This window comes from Netta rufina (assembly GCF_964035555.1).
Source record: "Netta rufina genome assembly, chromosome: Z".
Lineage (NCBI taxonomy): Eukaryota > Metazoa > Chordata > Aves > Anseriformes > Anatidae > Netta > Netta rufina.
The window spans coordinates 52757894-52785080 of record NC_140126.1 but is presented as its reverse complement, the minus strand read 5'-3'; the positions used below and the strand labels follow the sequence as shown (position 1 = coordinate 52785080).

At 39.0% G+C, this 27187-nt stretch overlaps 1 protein-coding gene across 1 annotated transcript in view; it reads left to right on the top strand.

The window, feature by feature from the left end:
* The first annotated feature begins 1648 nt into the window (after positions 1 to 1648).
* The window catches only part of ST8SIA4 (ST8 alpha-N-acetyl-neuraminide alpha-2,8-sialyltransferase 4), a 58045-nt gene continuing 32506 nt past the window's right edge, over positions 1649 to 27187 (top strand). The window contains exons 1-3 of the mRNA XM_084304845.1: positions 1649 to 1822; positions 6304 to 6435; positions 16434 to 16691. Coding sequence (XP_084160971.1) covers positions 1710 to 1822; positions 6304 to 6435; positions 16434 to 16691 — 503 coding nt within the window. The 5' untranslated portion in view covers positions 1649 to 1709. The remainder of the gene's footprint in view (positions 1823 to 6303; positions 6436 to 16433; positions 16692 to 27187) is intronic.

The following is a 27187-nucleotide window of genomic DNA, read 5'->3' as shown; positions in this document are numbered from 1 at the left end:
CATACTAAAGAAATTGATTTTTAAGGCATCAAAACTACTACCAGCCCTGACATTCTCAAGGACTTCCCAAAACATTTCTTCACTTTAAATGTCTGTGAGTGAATATTCTCTTGGGTAAGAAAAATCCCTACTAATCTCCAAATTTGCTTGCTTCTTGCTGTGAAATATCTGATCTTAAACAGTTCTGGAGACAGCATTTCAGACTACATACACACAGGGAAGGTTCTGTCATCCCACATGTGGGTAGCTCCCTTAAGTTAAGAGGAGAAGGGTCACACTAGATTTGTCACAAAACCTTCCTGAATCCTTGTGGGAGAAGAGTGAATGTTTCTATTGAAGCTTGCTCCATAAATGTAGACTTAAGTGCTCTAGGCAGATCCCTGTCACACCGAATAAGGATGGTGCAGGACAGCCCAGTCACTTTGAAAAGGGTGAAATGATACTCAGAAAAAGGGGATATAGCTCACGATTTCTCTTTCACGTTGCATTATGCATTTGAAAGTCCTTTTTTTTTTTTTTTTTTTTTTTTTTTGAGGGGTTGAGTTTCAGAGAAATCGTCCCAGCAAAAGTTGGCAAGTCACAACAATGTGAATGATGGCTGAAAAGGGTCTGAAAAGGGTCGCCGGGGCGCAGGGGGCCAGGCTCCCGGACCAGCCTCCACGGTCACCGCCGCTCGCCTCCCCTATCCTCCTGCCCACGCCGCAGCCCGTCCTGGTGCTGCGAGGCTGGGAAAAACCTCCCGCGTGCATCGGGAGGGAGGAGTTAAAAAAAGAAATAAAGAAACCCAGAGCAAAACAGCAGCAGAACACAAAACCTCCATCCTCAGGAGAAAAGGAAGCGTACACTTTCTTTGCGATTGCATCGCGAGCGGCGGCGGCGGTTGTGCTGAAACTTTCCGAAACACAGCGGCGGACGGGGTGCAACGCGCTCCAGGGCAGAAAGTCGTTCCCTCCCAAATACAGAGGGGCTACGGCGGGAGAGGTGGGGGCGGGCGGCCGGCCCGGTCCCGGGGGATGCTCCCCGTGAGCCGAGACCCCCCCAGGTCCCAATCCCGCGGCGCCACCTTCGGGAGCCGGGGTCCGGGGTCTGAGTGTGGGGTCCGGGGTGTGGGGTCTGAGGTGTGGGGTCCGTGGTGTGGGGTCCGTGGTGTGGGTGCCCCCCGGCCGTGTCCCGCCGGCGGCGCTGGGTGCCCGCCCCCGTGCGGCGCCCATTGGCCGCGCTCCGCCCGCCGCCACCGCCCCGCCGCGGGGAGGGAGGCGCCAGTGTCGCCCCCGGGCCGCCGCCGCGATCGTAGCGGGGCCGCTGCGGAGCCGGAGCCGAGCGAGGAGGAGGAGGAAGAGAAAGAGGAGGAGGAGGAAGAAGAAGAGGAGGAGGAGGAGGAGGAGGAGGAGCGGAGAGGTGGCACACGGACTTGTCCCCACCGGGCCGAGGGAAGCGAGCCGCCGCCTGCCAGCTTGGCTGGCGGGCAGGGGAGGGAAGGGGGAAAGAAAAGACAAACTAAACGCCAAACAACCCCCGGCGTCTGATCCCGCCTGCGTTTTGTCTTTTTCTTTTTATTATTATTATTTTATTTTATTTTATTTTTAATTTTTCTGAAAAGAAAAATATTACTGTCTTTTTGTCAAATTGTGCCGCGCGTGGAGTTGTTTTCCGCACACCCCTGACAAACAAAGGAAAAAGGGGGAGGGGGACCGCGCTTCGCAGAAGACATGCGTTCAGTCAGGAAGAGGTGGACTGTGTGCACCATAAGTCTCCTCCTCATCTTCTACAAGACGAAAGAAATAGCGCGGACCGAGGAGCGCCAGGAGGCACCGCTCGCCGGGTAAATGCGGTCCCCGAGGGGGCGGCGGGGCGGTGTCGCTGCCTCGGGTCCTCCCCCGGCGCCCCCCGGCCGCCCACCGCAGACCCGCGGTGCTGCCGCCGCTGGGCCGGGGGCGAGGTGGACGGGGGGTGGCCGGGGGGCAGCCCGGAGGGTGCTTACCTGGCCGCGGCTGCTCCCCGACGGCCGGGAGGGGAGGTGGTGGTGGGCTGAGGGCTGCGGCCGCCGGGTCCCGTTTGCAGCCCCTTGGAGCCCTCCCGAGGCGAGCGCCTCCCTCCCCGAAGTTTGCCTGGGAGCCGCGCGTAACTTGGGCGCTCCTGGGGGCATCCCCTCGGCTCCTGGGACCCCTCTGCTGGAAGCCCCGCTCCCACGCCGAGACCCTGGGTTGTGGTTCCCCCGCCCCGCCTCCTGCTCGTCTTCGGCTGAAAAGAAAAGGCGAAAAGTCCCTTGCCGTTCTCTGTTTGCACCTCAGCTTTCTGTTTCTTTGTTCCTCATCGCGTCTGCCTGCGTACGTGCATGCTTGTGTTTTCTCCCTTTTATCCCAACTTACAGCTATCCTGTAAAGAAGTTGGATTTTTAGCCAAGGGTCTTTCTTCTCTGGGAGATGTGATTTTTTGTTTTGGTAGGAAGGATGCATAAATTCTGTGGCAGCATAGCGAGCCTTGGCAAAGGCGGGGAGGGGTCTCACGCTTTGCATTTGCTTGTTCAAATCTGCTGCGGGGAGATGCGTTCACCGCGGGTTTTTGTCCTTTGATGTAAGCCCTTACCTTAATTTGACGAGAAGGAATAAAGGGGTTGTAAGTGCCCAGGAGAAGAAGCTGGGGCAACCCCAGCTTCCTTATCCCCTCGCACACACCCCTTTGGCACCATGGTCCTCAGAAATAAAGCAGTAGGTGTGTCCCTGTTCCCTGCTCCTTGTACAGGCACAACGGTGTGGGAGGGGGATGTGGGCACAGCTGGACACAGCTGGACACATCTGGGGACAATGGCCCAGTGCCCCCCCAGAGCAGCAGGCTGGTTGTGTCTCTCTGTGTGTACAATTATTGATGTGGTGCTTGCTTCCCTTGGCGTTAAAGGTTTTCATAACTTGCTGGTAACTTTCCCTATTCTTCAGCTTGGGTGGAAGCCCAGTTTCTTCTGTGGTGCTGTGGTATCCACATACTTGCAAGATGTACAAACATGTAAAATGTTCGGTTTATAGGTGCACAAAAATACATGTGAGAATGAATCTGTGAGGGAGAATCAGCATTAACCAGAGATACCCATGTTTCTTAGTACCTACTCCTTCCTGTCAAACTAGAGGTAGTTGCTAAAATGATTCAGAAATTAGTCACTAGGTAGAATCCATACATATTTGCATAAAAAGCCCCCTACGTCTTATGCTACATTTAATTTGATGTGATTTAAAAGGTACTAAAGAGACCTGATGCCTTAATATTAAATGAAAGAAAATAGGTGTATTTAGTCATAGGTATGTATGTTTTTAACAGCAGTTTAAGATAGATCCGTAATGTACTTGTGCCCAGATGTTTAGTGCTATGCCTACTTTGGTAAGACTTCTTGTGCAGAACAGGGCTGCTTGCTTTGGCTGAGGACGTTGCAGTATGGTCTCTTTTCCCATCCCATTGTCCCATCCCTTACTGTAGGAGGCAGAAAACAAAAGGCAAGTGTACTGCTACCATCTGCCACTGCTGTCGATATTACACTTGCCCTTCTCCCGAAGGAAGAGCTCACAGGAATGCTTGGTTATTTTTGACTGGCAACATGGGAAAACAAAGTGATTTTTCCATGGGATGTTTTACTTCCAGAAGTACCAGTAGCACAGCACTCTGAAGGTGCAAGGTGTCCCAAGGTTGGGGTTATTGGTGACAATGCAGGTGAATCCCAGGTGTTCTAAAATGTACTGTTGTGTGATTCCTGAGTATACGGTGATACACCTTAAATCAGCAGTATTTTCACAGAAAAACTTGCAAGGACAATAATTGCAAGAGCATGCCATTCTTCAACTAGTCAGTAATGCCCTTTTAAAGGTTACGCAAGTAATGAAACACATGCATTATATGGAAGCAGCGTTTTTTAAACTGTGTTAACTTATTCTGATTTAGAATATGCATTTTAAAACTTTAAGGTAGTTATTTATATTTAATGAGCTGTATTAAGGAGAAGAGAGAGTCTTATTGTATTGGTCTGATTGGTCACCAAAGCAAGGTAATTCAGTCAGGGTTGACACCATCTGCCAGAAGTTGCCATCATTCTACAGCAGTTGTTTCATTAACATCCACCAGAGAGGATTTGCTGTGATTCTGGAAGACAAAATGAAGCCCAAATTTATTGCACAACTTTTTACACAGTGAAAAATTTTCTGGAGTAAATAGAGCTTTTTATGCATTAGTCTATTTAATATTATTTTAAGTTAAAATTAAATGAAACTACTAATAAGTAAAAGGGAGGAAAGTGAGCACGTTTGTATTCATATTTAAACTTTAACACAAAGTGCCTAGGACCTTATTTTGGCTCATGAGAATGTAATTCAACATTGTGTTACCGTACCATACATGTATAGCTTGCTGCACATGTTAATGTGAGTGTAGAAGACAACCACATTTCAGATGCTGTCGTACTTCATGTGTTGTCTATGTCATTTGTTGTTACATTGTGTCACCTATGTCTGTTAAAGTGTCTACTGGATAAGGTTTAAGGCAGCATAAACAGGAGACATCTCTGAAATACTTCCAGACTGTGCACTTTACCAGGATGTATTTTGGTAATTTTTCTCTAGGTGTAAACATTTTATCTTACTGCAGGAAAATACATCCACAGCCATTATGGAAAATTTTAATGAACAGAAAAATAAAAGATAACAGCAACAACAACAACAACAACAACAATAATAATACTTCTGATTATTGAATTTAGAGCATTCCGCATCATTCTCCCATCTGTTAAGTTAGTGTGATTAGGACGATTTGCATACACATCTTGTACGTACAGAATTGCTTATAGTGGTAGGTTTTTCGGTAGGTGGCACTCTTACCTATGAGTCAGTGCGTGTCAGTGCTGCAGATTGTTGGCATAGTGGGGATGAGGGAGGGAGAGCAGTGCAAGTGATGCTGGGCTGTTTTTGATGAAGTGTAAAATACTGGTTTATTAGTTACAGTGGCTTTTTGCAGTCATAGCAGTTTTTACAAACGACAACCTGTTACAAGTTTTGCCAAGTTAGCTTAATAAATGTCCCATTGAAGTTCAAGTTCAGTCCGCTATATAATTTGCTAAATACTAGTACTTAGAACAGATATGTACTGCAGTAATGTAGCTGTAGCTTCCATTAAGGCCCAGGATCCAATTGTTTTATGAATTTAAGGCCATGTGAAAACAGTGATTCCATAGATGGCTAACAGTCTCACATCTTTTATCTTACATTTTGTTATTGAATGGTTGGCGGTCAGAAGTTTTGTTTGCAAGCAAAGTTTTTATTATTGATGGTATTTGAGACAATGCTTATTTAACAGATAAAGAGATTTCTGTATATTGAGATACATAGTCCTTCTCAAGTGCAAGACATTGTACATGGTAGAATGTTACATTTAGGGTATCTGATATATTTATTACAAAACATTTTATGTAAGTATACATAATAGCTGTTTTTGAACTCAGTTAAATGTTGCCTAAAATGAAACAGTGTGGAAGATGATGAAAATATATGGAGATAAAAAGAAATTTTAGACCTTATGTCTTGCGGTGTTTTAGAGTCTCTGTTACATCTGTGTGACCCTGTTGCCGGATATCTTGCAACTGGTAACATTTTTGCTACTCCATCAGATGTTCAGTGGTCATCAGCAATAGCTTGCTACATTTTTTATTTTTTAAAGTAACTATCAAAATTTACGAGTATGATGAGATTGGTGAAGAGAAGACTAACGCAATTGAGGTTGTTTGGGTATGTGCATACAGAAGTTTAATGGCATCATAGGGTAATTTTGTGGGCTTTATGTCATTAAACTCCAGATTCCCGTGCATTAAAGTCTGTTAGTATCAACAGAAAGGAAAGGGAGGCTCCTCGGCAATTGTATATAACATGACCAATTGCTGGGGGAAGGATTGAAAGTTAACACTTAATTCTTAGTTTAACACTGGAAATTTGGAATGCAGAAGTGCAGAATCTGCCCTACATACATGCTGAAATTCAGTCCAGTTTCACAATTTGGAGCTTATGTGTTGTTTTTGTTTTTGTTTTTCTTCAGGTCTGTTTCATTACAAATAAAAACATATTAAGGCTCTTAAATTGCATATACAAATATTAGTTACAGATGTCCCATAGATTTCTTGTAGTACAGCTTATTTGCTCTAGCAAGCAGAATATGCAAGAAGGGGAGATAATTGCTTCTGTTTGTTGTGAATAAATGAAAATATCACTGGTGATTGTGAAGTAAATTACTTAAAACCAAAGTTAACCTTAACTGTGTTTTATCTGTATTGCATTGCAGAGATGGTGAGCTGAGTTTGAGTAGATCAATGATCAATAGCTCTGATAAAATAATCCGAAAGGGTGGCTCTGCTATCTTCCAGCATTCTGTAGAAGGTTGGAAAATCAATTCTTCTTTAGTACTGGAGATAAGGTAAGTTTCTTAAATAACACACAGCTCATTTTGTATTACTATTGCCTATAATTTGTGTGGTCTAGAAAACAGTAATTTGATTTACAGTTGAAGGTGGATGTTTTATGACTGTACTTACTTAGGGTGCAATGTTAAATGCAACTAGATGACAGTGGACACCAAAGTAAAGTCATCCTTTATAAGAGTGAATAAAATGTTTTCAGATGGCTGTGTCAGTAAGACCTTGAGGACAGTGTCTGCATTATGTGTGCTGTGTAGAACCCTTTTGCAGTTAGTGGTGAGAAACTGGCACTTCTAGGACATGATTTTCTCTCATCCTAAACGCCTAAAATAGGGCAGATGGGAGTGATCTGAAAGTACCTAATTTTCTTCCCTAACTACAAAGAGCACTGAGGTAGATGACTTAGATGTAGCCATCAAAAGCTCAGACATCAGGTGCTGTGAATTCAGCCTCATGTGCATCTGGTCTAACTCACAAGGTCAGACACTGGCAACACCGACATCTCATGCAGTTTTCATTTCTCTTGGAGTCAAAGAGGTGAAAGCCTTTGACTTATGCTGAGGGTAGGAACACAGCAGAAGAATTACGGCGGTAGTTCTGATGCGTTGTAATAGAGTGGGTCTATCCACACTGGGACCTGAGGGGAGAGAAAGCAGAAGCCTCCTCGTGTTGTCATCATACCTTCCTTGTCTTGATCAGTAAGGTGGCCAGTGGGAGAAGTGCGTGGGGCAGGGGTCAGCAGTGTGAAGGGCTAGGAGTGAGACATGGTAGAAAAGAGACATTTTTAGTTCCAATTGGTTAGCTGAGTAGACTTGATTTTTGGGGTATTAGGATGATGAATAGGAATTTGAGCTAATTAAGATGTAGTTTCTATGTCTTTTTCTATGTCTTTTCTCTTTCTATTTTTTTCTTTCTACTCTTTTTTTTTTTTTTTTTTTAAATTAATGACATCTTGGCGAACCCCTTAAGCAGGCAGTGTTTCCATTTACAAAAGCAGGGCTTCTCTGAATGAAAAACTTGAAGTTTTTTTTTTTTTTTTATGACTACCATTTATGTTCTAATTCTAAAACAGGTAGAACATAGATTAGAACAGAAATTACTAATGTGTAAAGGGTAGTAAAAAGAGCAAGTGGAATACTTCCCATTCTGGAAGTCTTCTGCTGTGATGGAAGAAAGGTATCCCCACTGGGACAGCAGAGGAACAGAGTCAAGGATGGAAAAAGTAAGGTGAATAGGCAGTGAGTTTTGCTCATCTTGGTAATCTGGAGCCTGTAGCTGTGCCTCAGCTGTCTGTCAAGAGCTCTGTGGTGCCCTGTGGTGTCTCTATCCCCTGGACTAAGGAACCCTTGGACACCTCACTGCTTCTCAGGTGCTTAGGGTTCCTGTTGGTGGAGTTTCTGGCAGTCACCCTAAAATGCAGCTGAGGTGTGATCCCAGGCCTCAGGACTGGAGTTTTTCCCAAAAACGTCTGGTTGATGTAACCTATATTGGTCGTGAGGTAATGGTCAAGTTCTGCTCCAAAGGTAGCCTGAGAAAGATATGCATGTTTTGTATACCAATAACAATATTTAAAAATTATATGCATGTAACTGACAGTTTAAGTTGGAGAAATAGTGAGAACTTCAGAAGAACACTGTTGAAATTTCAAATCACATGTTATAGTTCTGACAATTAGAGGAAAATATCACATTGGTTTACTTATGAAGTAAACTGATCTGGAACCCACTGAGAGACTGTAAGTAGATACAGGTAATAATTCTTCTCAGTCATTCCTCTCCTCCCTTTTTTTTAAAATTATCTTATTTGAGAACCATTTAAAACAAATACACCTTGCTGCTCAAGTCAAACAAACAAGTAGAAATAATACAACAGATTATTGAGTGAAATTAAGAGAGAAAATGAAGCTTTGGTTATGCTCATTTTTCACAGGTTATGGAAGCAAAATATATTATTTAGAAAAAGGGGCAAACAGTAGAGAGCAACTTAGATTTTATTTTATTTTTTTAAGCCTGTACCTACATGAGTATCATCTCAGTCCACCAAAAACATGAGTTTCAAAATCAGTACTCTTTTCCTTCCTGTTGGAGGGTGGGAAAATTATTTTATTTTATAAATAATTAATGTATTCTGAAGAAGCCTATGATGTGATTACATGGTGCTTTTTAAAAATGGTACAGTGAAGGATGCTTTCTGTCTCAGTAGTTCAGAGAAGAAAAACATATATCCTGAACATTGGTTTAAGCAGCAAAGGTTCCATCAGTGTAAAGATTTTCTCTGAAACAAGAGAGCATAAAGCTGAAGTTATTTAGAGATGAAATAACAATCATCATTAATGGGGCAGAGAGCCTGTGTTTTCACTGAACCAGTAAAAGATTTTAGATTAATGTGAGATAGGGACAAAATTTGGAATACAGTATATAAATGGAATCAGGGCTATCAGCCAGTCCTGTTTTATTTGCTAACATATGTAGCATATTCAGTTATGGTATTTATCTGTGAGGGAGGGAACTTTTGGTGTGATTTTACTTGAGGAACCCTTCCTTGTGAAATATGTTCCACACTAGGCACTGACTAAACAACGTTAATTCTTCTTTCACTTTTACAGGAGATTTGCTCTTTTTTTGGAAGAAAGGAGACCTTTCTTCTGTGTCTCAGCAGTGAGGAACATCTTAGCCGTAAATATTTTTATACTTACAGACTTATCAGGACTAACTTCAAATGTAGCTAGCAACCTCCTAGAGTGCTCTCATGGTTCAGCTAACTGTTCTGCCCTCCAGAGTACGTTGCGTGCACTGTGTAGACCATGAAGATGATTCACATTCTATTATAGCAACTGTTAATGTGAGCGGTGATAGTCTTGTGGTGTGAGATTCACCTTAGCAAGTAATGGTAGGAGAGAAATGTGGAAAAAAAAAAAGAAAGAAAAAAAAAGCTATCATCTTTTGAATAACATATAAAAAGTTATCACTTCTTAGCAGTGGAGACATAATTTGTGAAACTTAGTATGTAACCTGAAGACATTTCATAAAACTTGTAATCACCCATAGATTGCAGCCACTTTGTGTCTTATATCAGCTTGACATCCACAACAACTATTTTAAAACATGGAAAATATTTGTTAGTGAGTTTTGCTTTGTGCAAGGGCTGTTTCTTAATGGTATGTCTGGACATAGTTGTCTGCTAGCAGAAATGTTAGACTTTGTTATTATTCTGTGGTGTTTTCCCTGTTGACCATGGGCTCTGTTTTTTGCTCAGGGTACTGACCAGTTTCTGTCAACAGAAAAGATCCTATGAATTCTTGTCCAGGTCAGACTCAGTGAGAGTCAGTTAGTGAAAAAGCTTTTTTTATCAGGACTCTATGGGAGCATGACAAGTCTCCCCTGAGTTTCTAATGCAACAGGATGTTCCTGGGATTTTGCAGCCAGAAAAGACTGGGGAGTGTAGCAGCTGTTTTGGGAGGACAGCAGCCCATTTTAGAGATGCTAACCAAGCATTAGAAAAAATGCTAGGTTTTCTGTGATTGAGATGGGAATGGTGGGTATCATTAATTACTAGAGACTGTTGCTGCTTTGCCAGTCATGATTGCTCTAGTGGGAGAGTGATTTTTCCACCTGATGTTACCTTCTGATTGCTGATAACGTATTTGAAAAATAATTAGTAATTCCTGTGCTTAAGGGAAGAAGACTGCTTGCTCGGCCTCCTTTCTGTTAGAATGATTTCAGTCACATGGAAGAGAGAGAACCCACCTTCTGCAAGATTTTATGTCCTAAGTCCTTCCTACTTTCTGTAGCAATATGAAGGCTTTCCTGTTACAGAAAGTAGGAAATTTCTGTGGCATTATGGGTTGTGCTTTCAAAGGGGGGAAATGTGTTTGAGATGGTACAAACCTGCCTGATGGTATAAGCCTACTAAATAGGACTGATGCTAGCACATCTGTGAGCTGTGTGAACCAAACTACAGCTTGAGGTTTCAGTGCTCGACTTTCTTCTTCCAATTATTTTTGATTAAATGTGGGAATATATTTGTGTTGGAAGGAACAGATAGATATTTTGAATTGCAGGAAAGCAAAACGAAAAACCAATGTGTGCTTAGGGTGTATTCATCTCTTTGCAATGCGATAGAGAACTCGATGAGTGGAAATTTCCTGTCAGAAATGTGTGAGAACTTGTAAGATGCAAACAGGGTAACTAAAACTAAAACTAAAAAAAAAAAAAAAAAAAAAAAAAAAAGCAAACAAACAAAAAACACAAGAAAAAGCACATGTGACTTGCCCATTAGAAGGGTTTTGATTATTATCATTTTTTGTCTTTCAAGTGAATAGGAAACAGCAATGATAAGTTGCTGAAGTGCAAGCAGTAAAGACTGAACTGGCAATGGAGCAGTGAAATTGCTTGAAGCATTTCGATGAACATCTTAGGGCCAGCTGTGCTGTTTCCTTCAGATCCTCTGCATCTCTAAGATGTGCAAACTGGGGCTTTCCAATCTGGTATAGTCACAATAAACCTTAAAGGTTTTTTCCTCCTCAGTTCCTTATGTCAATGAAAACTAAGTGTTCTCTGTCAGTTGTGGTGGTTAACTCCATCAACTCCTTTCTTCTGACTCCAGTTTCCTTTGACTCATTAAAAGCTGGCATATGGCTGGTCTTCATATGGTAAGCAGCAGTAGTGTCATGCTGTGTTTTTCTTTTTTTTTTTCTGGAAATCACTGAAGATTTGTAGCTTGATTAGTACATGCTTCAGCTACGGAAGTGACCTTTCTGGTCAAGGGAGAGCGTGGGTGCCCTAAAGGGCATGAGGAACTGAGATGGAGTCAGACAGCAACTGCCTGTACCACACCTCCATAAGTGCTGTATTACAATACACCACTTATGGAGGTGTGGTCCTCCAGGGGCTGGTGATTGCCCAGAACATTTCCCTGGTTACTTGCAGTTATGCGTGTTTTTTAACAAACCAAAATCTTTGAAAATTTTCAAAGTTAAATGGAAGGAAAAGTCTGCAGTGACTTCAGTGGGACATGGGAATGTCCTGAGTATGTGATGTCACTGGACTATTGCTAGTTAAATATCACAAACATTTTGTATGGTTTGTTGTACAAAAACAAACAAACAAACAAACAAACAAAAGAGCCCAAAAAATCTAAAACTTGAAAAGCCTAGGTTCAATTTAAGAGAGATATGAAATCAGCACTTTAACAGACTGTTTAGTTACTATCAAAACAATATTTAGAAATTGAAATAATTATTTATGGTTAGTTGCCTTACAAAGCAAATAAAATCATTTGGATACATGTAGTTTGTTTAGTTAGCATGTGAAAAATCTTCCATGCAGTTGCGTTCAAGAATCAGAACTGCACTGTTAAAGCTGGTTAAAAAAACTAACTGTTCTTAGCTTGTTAGGGGGCTCATTGTGATCAGTATGCACTGAGAGAACATAAAAAAGGATGTCCAGGACAGGAAAGATAATTAATCAAACCGAACTATTCATTTTTTCCTTTTACAAATACAGTTTGGCTTTATGTATCAGTTTCATTTTCAGTGCTGAAGGCAAGCAGAGTTGGAGAGCACTACTCCTTTGGGACAGGATTATTTTTAGCGTTCTTGAATAAAAACAACAAAACAAGAAAGAACTTGGACATAACACAAAGTCACAGCCTGCCCCTGTAGATTGCTCCAGCTCCTGTTTGCCTCCTGAGGTGACAGGGGGTCTGCGAGTGCACCTGACTATGGTCTGACCAAGGAGGAATGTGTAATTCTCTTTAGCGTAACTGAAAGGGAGTTCTAAGAAAATGTGTTCAAGGGAAGCAGCATTTCATTGGCAAAAAAGTATACTTTACTTAGGTCATAGTTCTCGGTGATACCAATGGCTGAGAGCTGCTTTCTGCTCTCCATGTGGGGAATGTGAAACAACATCAGGACTTGCAAGGGTTAGAATATAATCTTTGGAAAACCAAGTTGTTTAAAAGGCCTGAGTAAATCAGTTGGAGAGAGTCTGCAGGAGAGCAATGAGAAGGTCAAAGACAGATACGTGTCCTTGAAAAAACAAAAAGTTTTTTGTTTGTTTGTTTGTTTTTTAAGTTGGGTGGTTTCCTAGCCTCAGTTAAATGAAGGCTGTTGCCAATAGTAAGGAATAATTATCTGTCACATACAAAGTGAAAGGAAAAAGAACAGCTGCAGTTGTGGCAAGGAAGCACTAAGAATATTGTGCTCCAATAAGGATAGGGAAGCTGTGAAATAGGTGCCATGTTTGCTGAGTCTCCACCACTGGAGAGGCTGTTAGGAATATGTTAGGTAAACATGGGCCTGCCTGAAGTTGATAAATTCATATCTTCAGCAAGGCAGGGTGTAGACTGGGTAGTTGTTCAGTCCTTCTCTGTTTCCATAATGTGGTGGGTGGTGAGCTAGCCAGGCTTCCTGGATGCTGAGGTTGCTGGTCAGAGGCTTTCCCAAATGGCTGGAGCTCCTGGCCAGATGAGCCCTGGTACTCCAGCATCAAGGTATTCCAGAACTGCCTTGTACAGAAGTAAGGATTTTCTCAGGAAAAGTGGAGACGGAGTTGTGGCCTACTCTGGCCTGTACTGAGAGGCTGTATGTCATTGCTCTTGAAAACTGCTTGGAAATCTATTTGCAATCCTAGAAGCTAAATGTTTCAGTGATTCTTTTTTTTTTTTCTTTTTCTTTTTCTGTTAACCACACAGTTCGGAGACAAATGAACGTGAGGCAGCCATTGCCTCATGTAGTTCAAAGAATATAAAATCAAACTAGAAAAATGCACGTAGGTAGAATAATGTCACCACTTTGACCCAGAATAATACACTTTATATTGTTTGGAAAGCTATTTCAAGAAAATGCTGTTAACATGTACTTTATTGGATAACCAGTAGTTGTATTCAGTATTTAAATATTACGAACATCTGGTTTTGGTCATGAAAGAAAAATCCCAGGCCAACCACAGGTTGTGACACCATGTTTCTGTGAGTCACATAAACATGTTGCAAACAGCTGCTGGGATCCAGCATGAGCCACATCTGCCCACAAACAGCTGCTGGGATCCAGCATGAGCCACATGTGCCCACAAAGGGCTCAGGCCATGCCCCAGGTATTGTTTTATTAATCAAAATAAAACTGTAAGGCTACCTTGGATAAAACAGGTTTTTTTTACACGTTCTAGCTTAATGTTGCAGAGGCTCCATTTATTTAGCACTTTTTCTTCAAGGTTCACTAAAAATCATGCTGTTTTTTTCCTTCCTCTAATTGAGCTTGCTTTTGAATTTTATACGCAGCAGGATGTGAATTAACACTTATTTTAAGTTATTTTGTTATATCCATTTAATCAGAATAACCTTGTTGCGCTATTAACAGAATAGATATTTAAACATGTTTTTATTATTAACCATAATCAAGACTGATTGAGACACCCATGTATGTTTCATACTTTTAGGTTTTGTTATATCCCATAGTTGTTGTTTTTTTTTTCTCAACACTTACATGAAAACGGGAAGTACTGCTATCTCCATGGTACAGATGAGTCAGTAGCACAGAGGAACTTAAAAACAATAACACGGGCATCTGCATTTATAATCATATTTCTTCTAGTATTAAAAGATACTTGGATACAGCCAGGTAATTACGAATTTTAATGCTAGCATTGTTACAAATCTCTTATTGACACTGTTTCTTATGTTCACTGTAAAATCTGTGCACTCAATTGAATGTGCTAATGACAACTTCAGGTTAAAAATATAGGAGATGATATTGAGATTCAGTGACTTTTGCTCACCTCAAAATCTTAATGAAAAAGAAATTCATTAGACATTTTGGAAACTGCATCCCTGTTTAATGAGTGGTAATTAATAATTCTCATCACTTAAAATACTCTTAGATCAGGCAAGTCATTACTTTTTTTTTTTTTTCTTTTTTCATTTTGTAGCCATTTCTATATCTGTTGCAGAGTACCCACAAAATGAACTTATCAAACCCATGGGAATTTTAATTTCATTAAACTTACAGGCTGAAGTGAGGTCATTACGTTGCTTTACAGAACACTTTGCATGGCCTTTTACACCATTTGCTAAAAGTTTTTGGTACTCGGGATTTTAATATTCTCCACCCTTCTCCATTATTCTGAGTTCCATGTATGCCTTAGTGAAAGCTGTCTTTGCTCTGATGCTGATTCATTCATGACAGCTGTAAAAGATAGCTCAGGCCTTTTTTTTTTTCTCCCTTGTCCTTGTGTAGGAAGTGAGAGGAAACACTTAAAAAAATATTTTTTTATCGTGTTTCATTTCCCTTATGGCTTTTAAGGTCAATTCCAGAGTGAGTGCTTTCTGGAACTGCAAGGATTAGACTTATTCTTCCCTCTCAAGGCAGTGGCACAAGAGCTGGCTGGTGGGCATGGTGTGTTCCTATAGTTCATCCCTCTTTGCATGAGATTATTTCCCCTTTATGTCTCTCAGTGGGTGTTGCAACTGCTGGAGTGGCATCTCTAGTTATCTTTTCCTGTTTTGATCTGCTCTAAGGAAGTTCTGCTCTAAAAATTGATTACGTAAAAATAGCATTGTGTTACTTAACAAATTTTCTATTCTAAATCCCATTTTACCTGCTGACAGGAGTGGAAAGTGTAAAGTTACTTCTCTTTTTCTTGTCTAGTTAGTGTTGCAGAGAAAAAAAAATGCTATTTGTATTAACACGTAGTGATACCCTGCCTGAGTTCAACATGACCTGTCTATTACATATGTTTAGTGGACTTAAGTGTGTGCTTAAGATCCGGTGTGATTCTCATGCCTGCTCACAAACGTTCATGCTTTGCAGAGCAGAGGTGGGCACAGGTGCATCAGGCTGTGCTCATTTGCAATCCTGAGCTAACAGTGGCTCCTGCAGCTCTGGCCTGGGGTCTTTCACAGCATTTTATCCCAGGGACAGACATGTACTGCAGCCTGCAGGAGGCTGCCAGTGCAGGTATCAGTCTGTAAGTAGCTGCAGTCATTAAAAGAGTCTTTTTGAACTGGTGTACTTAAGGTGCTTCAGCTTTTACCAACCCGTAAGCAGGTACAAATTACCATGATTTAACTTTCTCAGCTGGCATTGAAGTATGCGCACTTCACCTGTTGTTTGCTGTGCACTGGGACTATACAAATGCTTAATTATAGTGCAGTTGATCTGTGGTAGCTTGTTAAACCCTGTTATCTTGATCATGTGTGTCTGAACCCTGTTAATAGTTTAAACATTTAATGGCAGAGAAACAAGCTAGAGGATCGAGCTAAACTGATTTAAAACAATGATTGAGTTCTCAAGAAGTGTTTCTATGAGTTCAGGTAACAGCATGAATAGACCTTGAGCTGCAGTAGTTTAATTTGCAGCATGTTTTTAAGCTGATTTTGCTTAAATCAGTGTAAAGACCGTAGGTGTTCTTATTTCAAGTTAATTAGAATAACTCTGGCTGAACTTCAGTTAATTAGTAGTAAGTTTATGTTAAACTCTGTGTTATAAACTCAGTGTGTTATAAACTCAGTGTCTTTATAGTGTAATAATGAATTATAAGAAAGCAGGACCATTACTGAACCAAGCTGATTTGAGAGACATGAGATTACAGTGAAACATCTATTTCCAAACTCATAAATACATCATATTTTTAATTGTCATGTTTCTATGAAAAGAAACTGCTCTAGTCTTTTTGGAAATAGGTGAATATTCCAAAGCTCTGTAAAACATTAAAATAGTATATATTGTCTAATTTTTAAAGTCATCTTCCCTTGGTCTCCAAGTGCTTTCATCTCTATGGAGGGATTGAAATTTTTCACTGCAGTATTTACACATGATGTTGTAATCAAGATTTTAATCCTGGAACACCTTTTCTCTAACTCCATTCTAGAACATGAGGAGTGACTATAGTCTGTCTGATGATACCTTCTACATTGTGTTATATGCTCTGTACAGTCTTTGTTACTATTAGATTAGCAGTGAATTCTGTTTCTTATCTGTGCATTTTTTTTGTCAACCCAGGAAGAGTATACTTCGATTCTTGGATGCTGAAAGAGATGTCTCAGTGGTCAAAAGCAGCTTCAAGCCAGGAGATGTAATCCATTATGTTCTGGACAGACGTCGCACCCTAAACATTTCTCAGGATTTGCACAGCCTTCTCCCTGAGGTTTCCCCAATGAAGAATCGCCGATTTAAAACCTGTGCAGTTGTTGGAAATTCTGGCATCCTTCTGGACAGTGGGTGTGGAAAAGAGATTGATAGCCATGATTTTGTTATAAGGTGAGTTTTCTTCGGCTTTTGATGATGCAACCTGCTCTGCTTCTTGGGCAAAATCTAGGAGATATGCATTAACTTGAGATACTTTCAGATAATCCCTGAAATGTATATTGAGCAATTAATGCTAAACTGTATCCTTCACTGTGGAATTCCCCAAATTTGAATATATTCCCCATATTTGAATATATAAAAATCCTTCTGTATTTTTTTTACAGAAGGATTATTTTTACAGTGAAAGTAAAACAACAGGCACATGTGGGTAGAGGAGAGAGATTCATGCTACTTATTTTTGCTGCTTGTTGTTTTTTTATTACAAACAAAATAATCATTCTTATGGAAGCCATGGTGAAATAAATGCAAAATGTTCTCTATCAAAAAAAATATATATTTCTTAGCCAATTGAGATGGCTTAGTAAATTACTACGTTACAACTATGCATCATTAGGTAAAATTTCAGTCTGATCTATTGATGCTGACCAGACGGCTGCCATTAAGGTAACTGGAAGCCACACATGTTAAGTGTTTTTATATTGCTCTAGAAATGTAAGTTTGGGAAAAAATAGTAGATATGCTTCACTTTTTATTCATGTATCTGTCAAGTTTGCACAGTGCAATACCAGTGGACTTCACAACTTCACATGTTAATAAGAAATGAATAGGAGTAACTGGTTTCAGTTAGAGGAGGTTAGGCAAAAGATAGGTCCCCTTGATTTTGGAGCAGAAGTTTCCATTGGTTTGCTATGAGAAGGGTGGAAGGGCAGTGTTAGAATACAATACAGAAAAGTAATCTGTGATAACAACTACTTCTTCTCACATGAAAGAAAGATGGTGGTAAATCTTTCAGAGCTACAGACTGGGAGAGGAATGGTTGGAGAGCTGCCAGGCAGAGAAGGACCTGGGAGTGATGGTGGATAGTCGGCTGAATATGAGCCAGCAGTGTGCTCAGGTGGCCAAGAAGGCCAACGGCATCCTGGCTTGTATCAGGAACAGCGTGACCAGCAGGGCAAGGGAGGTGATCGTCCCCCTGTACTCAGCTCTGGTGAGGCCGCACCTCGAGTACTGTGTTCAGTTTTGGGCCCCTCGCTACAAGAAGGACATCGAGGTGCTTGAGCGGGTGCAGAGAAGGGCAACGAAGCTGGTGAGGGGCCTGGAGAACAAGTCCTACGAGGAGCGGCTGAGGGAGCTGGGCTTGTTCAGCCTGGAGAAGAGGAGGCTCAGGGGTGACCTTATCGCTCTTTTTAGGTACCTCAAGGGAGGCTGTAGCGAGGTGGGGGTTGGCCTGTTCTCCCACGTGCCTGGTGACAGGACGAGGGGGAATGGGCTTAAGTTGAGCCAGGGGAGTTTTAGGTTAGATGTTAGGAAGAACTTCTTCACTGAAAGGGTTGTTAGACATTGGAACAGGCTGCCCAGGGAAGTGGTGGAGTCACCATCCCTGGAAGTCTTCAAAAGACGTTTAGATGTAGAGCTTAGGGATATGGTTTAGTGGAGGGCTGTTAGCGTTAGGTTGGAGGTTGGACTCGATGACCTTGAGGTCTCTTCCAACCTAGAAATTCTGTGATTCTGTGATTCTGTAAATATATACATATATGTGTATATATATACGTATATACATATATATACATATATACACATATTTACCACCATCTTTCATCATAAGTATATATATATATATCAAAATATGATATGTATATATATATCAAAAAGATACCAAAAAGAAAAATTACAGTTTTTCACTACTTAAATCAAAATAGGTTATACACTTGAAAGTTGTATTTGATTTGAAAAGTATACTAGCAACTGAAACAATAGCAAGCTACTCATTCATTTTTTTAATGTTTTTTTGCTTGTACCAGAACTGATCTTTCAAATAAGCATAATTATTGCAGAAGGAAGCCACAAATATACATGTATACCACATTTTTTAATATCTTTTACCCTATGGCATGGTTTTGTACTTTCTTATAAGTTAAATGTAATTCATTTAACAGAACTTCAGAGAAGTTAATACATTTGATTTTGTAGAGGAAAATTTCTTTGAGAAGGTAAACTCAGGAATGCCATTCAGAAAGTATCAATTCAAGCATGTTCTTTTACCTAAATCATGAGTTAAATTTCATTGAAGTTAGATGCATTTTCTTCCCCATGTTTAACTTGACATGAAGCTAGGTAGTGATATCTTGGGAGCTTTTAATTAATTTAAACCATATGGAGTAAAGGTAAGATTCTGTAAGATCTGTGTATGAATAATAAAACTTAATAGGAACATTAGAAAGTTACAGCTGCAGGTCATGCTTTTATACTTGAAAGATAAAGCATTGGGTGTGTGAGTAGGTAAAGCAATCAGTATAAGAAGTAGTTAGTCTTGAGGATAATAGCACATCTTTGATACTGCAATCTGTAGACAGTTCTAATACAGATAACGTTTTGGATTTACAAATAATACTTTGAACATCACAAAGTTCACCAATTCGCCATGGTCAACCTATATAATTATTTATGTATATTTGGATGGTATACATGTATGACTTAACTGTTCAAAGTAAAGAGCATGAAATTTATTTGTATTCCAACTTGAAGAGAAAGGCAAAGCATCCTTCAAAGTTATAGTTTCCCATATTCCTCTTCTGTTCAGAAAAAAAGTTGTATGTATCATATGAAACCAAATGATCTAATAGTACCAGTGCCCTTCATAACCGTTTACCATTGGCTTTTAGGATTCTGATATTAAATTGTAGCATGGCACACAATTACTCTTTTTGCTTTCACCTGATTTTTCTAGGATTAAAATGTACTTATTCTACTTACCACCTGACATTGTTCTGAAAAACAGTTAATGTACATACGAAGAAAATCATCAGTGCAGCCAGGTGTGTAGAATGATAAACAACATTTATATAAAACTTCATGATGCTGACTACATTATGCCTAAGTGCGATTAAAAGTATGCTGTGAAAAGTATGCTATTTGTTAAAAATATAGTCCAGATGATTTTGATAGTATTTTATGTTCTTCTCTAATAAAATCTGAAGCATAAGTACATGTGTTTGAGAGTTTTTTCTTAGAACAGGAGCTCTAATGCTAGATCCAACATGATTAATCCCATTGATTTCATGATTAAACTGATGTTGAAGGTCTGTGATATTGAAAAGGACATGGTAGACATCCAGAAGTAGTTGCAATAAGGTACAATAAACCCCAGTATCCTAAATTTTAATGTTTCTATAAAGGTGATATGAAGATATTAGTTATAACTAATCAAGACAGAGAATATATTCTTTTCCAAGAGTAAAGAAGGTAGTCAGTACCTAATATTCTGGCAGATGCTATCAGGCTTAAATTAGTGTCTTGAAAGTCATCCAAAGTTGCTAATTGGCCATTGTTCTTTGAGACATTCCAACTTTCTGTTTAACAATGCTTATAAAAGAACAGTGATCCAACGAAGACACAAGATAATTAGAATACTTCAATAAGAAGATTTAAAAATAGACATCTAAACTAGAGGCAAATAATAAGCATGCCTGCAATCCAACAAATTTACAAGTAACACAATGCAAGTCTTCTTTAGATATTTCTGAAAGTGCATAAATAAGTAATTTTTGCAAGCCAGGTAATATCTTGTCAACATAAGCAGATTTACTGTATTTACTGAAGATTTTAAAGTGGCCTCTTTTTAGTCACTTGGTCACATAGGGTTTTATTTTGTTCTCATGGCATCAAAAATCAAGAGTCTAGGGACGTCTTCTGACAGGATAAAATGGATTAGTTCCACAAGTTTAGTAAAGTCACGCTTCCTTTGACAGTAGAAAATGTGAACCATCAAGTTAAAATAGGAAACAGACTTTGCTGTAAAAATAAATAAATAAATAAATAAAATAAAAAAACAGTGATGACTATAAACTACTTTCCTGTTTCTCATAACTATTTCCTTTTACTGTTTTTTTTTTTTTTTTTTTTTTTGATGTAGATAGATGTTGATACTATACCCAGAAAAAGCTCTGAAACATTCTAAAATCTGACTTCATAAAGTAAATTAGAATTAAAATATAAGATAATTAACCTGTCTACACAAAATGTATGAAAGGCACCGTTCTTTTGCAGCAGCTGTTTTTCACATGGTGTTGTTTTCAGCTGCTTCTTGTTTCAGCAGCTTCTTCTTTACCTGTTGGTTCAGATATATGGTGCTCATTCTATCTGAGATTTAAATAAGATTTACCCTCCCATCATCTCCACTTTCTCATGCCAGAACTCTCAAGCCAGGGCTCTGCCATCTGTGTTACCTATTACAGAACAGATGAGCTAGTTATGGTAAGTGGTACATTTTGTAATGCAGTAGTTAAGTAGAACTTTCTGAAAAATAAAATTGTTCTAGATATGTGATGTAAAACCATGATACTAAACATTGCCAAGTAATAATTTTCAGATTATTGGAATTACTTCTAACAGCCAAGAAGTACCATAATAAATTCAGAAATACAGTTCAGCTTTTGGTTCTGATTCAAATGATGCCAAAGATCAGAGGAAACATATTCTCCCTGCTCCTTCCTTCATCTCCACTTCCTTTCCCTCCTTTTTTTTTTTTTTTTTTTTTTTTTAATTTGGTGTTCTTGACAGGAACTTTGCAAAGGCAGACATGAAATAGAGTTACAGGGTGTTTTTTTTTGTTTGTTTGTTTGTTTGTTTGTTTTTTTACTTAAAAAATAAAAAGGGTAAATAAGTAGTGGAATCCTGTGTTTTTGTTTTATGACAATACTTCTGGAAAAGTCCCTTTCATTTTAGTTAGCCTATGTGGAGAACACAGCTGAAATATCTAACACATGTGGACTGAAGTTGCTTGACTGCTGTAGAGCTGTTTGACAAGGAACAGCCACAAGAAGATATTAGTATTTAATTGCTTCTTAATATGTTTGTTGTTTGATCCTGTGCACTGAGGAAGATAACCCATCCCACTTCCTTCCTGATGTCTTCTTTTTGTGAGCGAGCAATTGTGATGTGAGCAGCCACAGTTAGCAGCTCTGTTCAAGAAGAAAAAGGAAGAGAGAAAAAGAAGAAAATGACTGACCTGCTAACTGTACTCTGGGATGTGTTTTTTCATTTCAGGAGAATAGCTTAAAATTCTCTACATCTCTGCTAATCTTAATATCTAAGTGAAGAGTGGCAGTACCTTCTTTTTTCTGTGTTGTTCCTTAAATTTATAGGAAAAAAAAGCAGTTGTAAATTTGTCAGAAGCATAAGATTGAGGGTATTAATTTAGTTACATTTTGAAACTAATTTTTTGCTGTTGTTGTTACATGTAAGTAACAGCTTTTATATCCAAATATTTATTTAATGTTCCTTACTTGGAGCATTACCATTGTGCCAGTGCAGTCAAAGACAAAGAAAGCAGATCTGTTGAAAGAGAAGTTGCCAGTTAAACAGACTTAGTTCAAAACATGACTCTTCCTTGAATAATGTCATTACTATCTCATTAGACTGTTTTCAGCTCTTAAATGTGTCAGCTCCTTTTTGGCCTCTAGTTTCCTTTGTTAGCATCAAAGTGCTAAACAAATATGGCCTTCAAATGTTCTTACTCAGTGCTTTAAGTGGCCTCCCATAGACATGAGTAGCCTCCACCTCAGGAGAACCCTGCTAACCCTACTGTAACTTCCATGCTGCACCAGGAAGCCTGTGGTGGGGACTGAACACCAATGCAGAGATGTATTCTTATGTGCTGACAGAGCAAAGTGTTTGACTCCATAACACCTGTTGCTACCTACTGTTAGACCACAATACTGGATACATTCTGTAATCACAGAATCATAGAATGGTTTGGGTTGGAAGGGACCTTAAATATCATCCACTTCCAACCCCCTGCCATAGGCAGGGACACCTCCCACCAGACCAGGTTGCTCAAAACCCCATCTCAACCTGGCCTTGAACACCTCCAGGGATGAGGCATCCACAGGTTCTCTGGGCAACTTGTTCTAGTGCCTCACCATGCTCTGAGTGAAGAATTTCCTCCTGACTTCAAATTTAAATCTACCCTCTTTTAGTTTAAAACCATCCCCCTTGTCTTATCACTACACTCCCTCACAAAGATTCCTTCCCCAGCTTTCCTGCAGGCCCCCTTAGGTTCTGGAAGGCCGTTGTAAGGTCTCCCCAGAGCCTTCTCTTTTCCAGGATGAACAACCCCAACTCCTTCAGCTTGCCTTCACAGTAGAAGTGCTCCAGCCCTCTGATCATCCCTGTGGCCCTCCTCTGGACCCACTCTAACGGATCCACATCTTTCTAATTCTGGGGGCCCCAGACCTGGATGTAGCACTCCAAGTGGAGCCTCACAGTGGCAGAGCAGAGGGGGACAATCACCTCCCTCCCGTGCTGCCCTCACTCTTCTGTTGATGCAGTCCAGGATGCAGTTGGCCTTCTGGGCTGCAGTTGTACAATGATGGCTCAAGCAGTGTGCATAAGCATTTAACATTCCAACTTTGGAACAACAATTTTTTTATTTTTTATTTTAAGGAAGTTAACTATTAATTAGGTAATATAGGAGGTGATTTAAGGATCTGAGTTTAGAAGGGTAATTCAATAAGAAATTACTTCTATAAACCCATATACACATGCATATGCTTATACACATGTATGAGCATGTACACATGCTCATACATTATCGAAATGTCTCTTGAACACTGACAGGCTTGGCACATCAACCACCACCCTAGGAAGCCTGTTCCAGTGTTTGATCAATCTCATGGTGAAGAAGTTTTTCCTAATTTCCAGCCTGAATGTGCCCTGGTGCAGTTTTGTGCCATTTCCTTGTATTCTATAACTATGAACATTTCCCATTTAGGTTTTGTCCTAAATCCCTCTCTCAGCTTTTCGTTTTGTCTCATTAGACCAATGTCTGAACACTTCTGAAGAAGAGCGCTTAGAAGAAATAGGGAAGCAATTAGTCATTATATTAGTGCAAGGTAAAAATGATGTAGCTAGAGCTTCTGTTTATATATATATATAAATGCTTATATATATATAATATATATTATGTATATATATTATATTATCCATAGCCTGTTAGTTTTAAAGAATACACTTACAATTAATTTTATGGGAAAACAAAACAAAATAACGACAACAGTGAAAAAGGAAAAGGATCTCAAGAAAATCATTATTTTGCAAAGTTGTTTTTGCTGGGGCAAGCAGCATTTCATCATTTTCTCTATAAACAGTCAATAGCTTGGGCTCAGGAGAAGGAGTCCTACAAGCCATCATATAATGTGATGGATGTGCTCAATGCTCATGTTTACAGCTATTTTTGTAATTGCCCAAGTCAGGTCTTCAGTGCTATGTGTGGCTATTAATTTCAACATGTTCCTATGATCTCAGTATGAGTAACTTTGCAGTAAGTTTGTTCTGCTTAGCTGTGACCTGTAGTCTGCTTTCTTGGGTTGGCTTAGGTGAAGGCAATGCCAAAGTATTTTCAGAATGAAAGGGTATGTATGTCATGGAAAATAATGGTATATTGCAGAAAATTGTGTTTTGGGGTCAAATTTTAAGCAGTAGTGTAGTTTCAAAGTGTCAATAACCCAGCATGTGAAAAGCGGAAACTCAGTAAATGACAGTCTTCTATACTTCCTGCTGGATTTGGTATAGCAATGACAACTTAATACTAATAAAAATAATTTAAAAAAAAAAAAAGGTTTTATTTATTCTGTACAAATTCCCAGGCACTTAATGGCAAAACTGTGCTGCAAAGCCCCCCTCACCTACTCATCTCTCTTGTGAATATACTTGGTGTTTTGTGCCTTACCACAAATGATCTGGAATTAAAGAATATAAGCAGGGTAGGACATTACATTAACTCAGAGCTGCTGAGTTAATAAACTTCTTTACTTACTTAATAGAAAATAAGTATATGTTTATGTGTGTCCATGTATAGGATTATTATTTTTTTTTTAATGAAAGAGTCCTGGGAATTGGCAATGTGAGATTATTGATATCTACTAGCAATTTAAATAAAAATTGCCACAATTGTATGAAGCTATAGTATAGCATAAAGGTATATTGGAGATCAAAGCTCAGAAACAGGTAACAAAAACTATCAACATATACTCAGGTGTACAAGCAAATACACAATAGCCAGTGTTATTAGCACTGAAACAATCCTTTCTATGAAATTTTCTAGCACTCATCTGGAAATATGTATAATCTGGTACTAGCAGTTTAGGATGAGTGTTAAAGTTACACAAACCCTTGAATACATATGGAAACACATCTGACGTAACAGTTCTGTTTACTCCCTACTGAAGAATTACTGGAACTAATATTTTCCAACTCTGTAGATAAATATGAAGTAAATATTGAATTCTGATGCTTCTGATTTAATGAGCACTAGAATTATTCATTGAAGGAAGTAAACTCTAAGAAAATTAGGAGTGGCTTAATGAAAGTAATGCTCTTATTTCTTGGTCAACTACAACTGATATGGTAATGTTTATTTTCTTAACACAGCTAGAAAGTACTGTAAAGCTTATCTTGTATTTGCGTTCTACTGAATTAACAATGTCAGCACTGGCAGGGTAACAGCAGCTAGTTACTTCTTTGCAAACAAAGCCTTACAAAGTTCACATGTACTTTATTACCACATCATTTCAAACTTCAGTACTACTACAAATACATATTTGTATACTTGAATTTTTGAAAGATCATATGCTAAGAGGTGCTCAGTATTTGGAATAGAAAATGTCTTACTTTTATATTTTTAAAATGTCTTAATACCTGATTAATTCTGTAATCAGGTATTCAACGTGAGACACTGAAGCTTGAAAAGTATGGCGCATAAGATTGGAAAAAAAAAAGTTTTTAAACAACCCCATTGTTATAGAGTACATTTGCTATTTGCTTTCTTTTATTTTCTACCTGAAAAATCTGAATATACAGCATGTTAAGAATTTATGCTGCTACATACATGCTGTAAACCTTTCTAAAATACAGTAGTTGATATTAAACATACTACTGTTGAAACAGTAATGACATGCATTGCAGGTAGACCTTGTGTTTGATATTTTTTTTAGGCTCTATTTGAATTTACAGTGAAACACTGCTTTAAAACTGCACATGCTTTTAAACTGGAAAGAAAAAAAAAAAAAAAAAAATTAGGCACTAATTCTGTTGACAGGTAAGAAAAGAGCTGTCCAAAGAAATAATCATATTAGAATCATATGGCCTATGTTATTTGTGCACACTATAAATATAATGCACAGCTTTTTAAACAAGATTATGTTTGTGCATAGGTTCTTCTCAAAGTTGAACAAAGAGGGAGCTTTGCAATGTTAAGCTCTGTCTCATGTTTGTAAGTAATAGATGTTGTCACCTGCATGTAACTGACTGTGCTGAAAAAAAATCCTGCTGGGCAAGAATCCTATGTTGAACAGTCCATCCTTAGAAGAGACATTTTAAAGAGCCACAGTAATTCATTGAATTTCATGTGTTGATTTTAAGTTTTCTGTCTGATTATTTTTAGATTTTATGAAACACAAAACTTTTGAGAACTCTAGATTAAAGGTTCACATGTTAATGTTTTCACAACAATTTTCAAAGCTAGTAAAAATTTTTGTTTTGTTTTGTGTGTGTGTGCCCTAACAATCATTTTCTAGAAGACTCTTAGCAGCTTGTAATACATGCAGAGGGTTTGTGGAACAGATATGTAAAAATACAGAAGAACATAAATCCATTTGCTAAGAAAACTTACATCTGCTCACATGTCATCAGAAACTTGAACAGCTTTATCTCCTCAGCATATGTAGGGTTTATAGTGTTAAGAACATTTATTTCTGAAGAAGACTGGACCACTTTACGTCGCAATTACAGAATAAAAATGTTGTTCTGAGGAATTAGCATTATCATCCACAGCTAGATCATGAGATGGTGTTAGTATCACCCTGCTGACTTGAGTTATTTTTATATCAGATGAAGATTGGCCATTAGAAGATGCTGAAGATGCTAAAGGATTAAGCTTAAGTAAAAAGTTCACAGTGCCAGAAAAGAATTGCAGAACAACAAAAAAAAAACACTGTACTTGGTAGCATGCAGATGTTTCAAAAGACCTAGATCTAATATCGCTTCTTAGCATCCTTTAACCTAACAGTTTGCTAAATTGTGAAAATAGTATGCCAAGATTCAGATTTGGTGGATATCAGCTATAGGTGAATTCACTGAAGATGTTCTGGAAGTGATTTGTTTTGGTTGGGTCAAGCTCATCACAAAAATCACAATTAGTTTCTGAATTACATTTTGCAACCTGCCTCCAGTGCTGCTTATGGAGAAGTGAAATGAAATAAAAGCTAAATTTCAAAACATCCTCAGTTGCAGTGATAATCTAAAATAGAAAACAAACAAACAACAACATAAACTTTATCACGGGCTAAAGATAATTTGTAAATGATATTTAAATACTCTATTGTACAAAAATGCAACGACTAACCTGTATAAATTATACCTTAATTGGCTGATTTGGTTTCCTTTAAGAC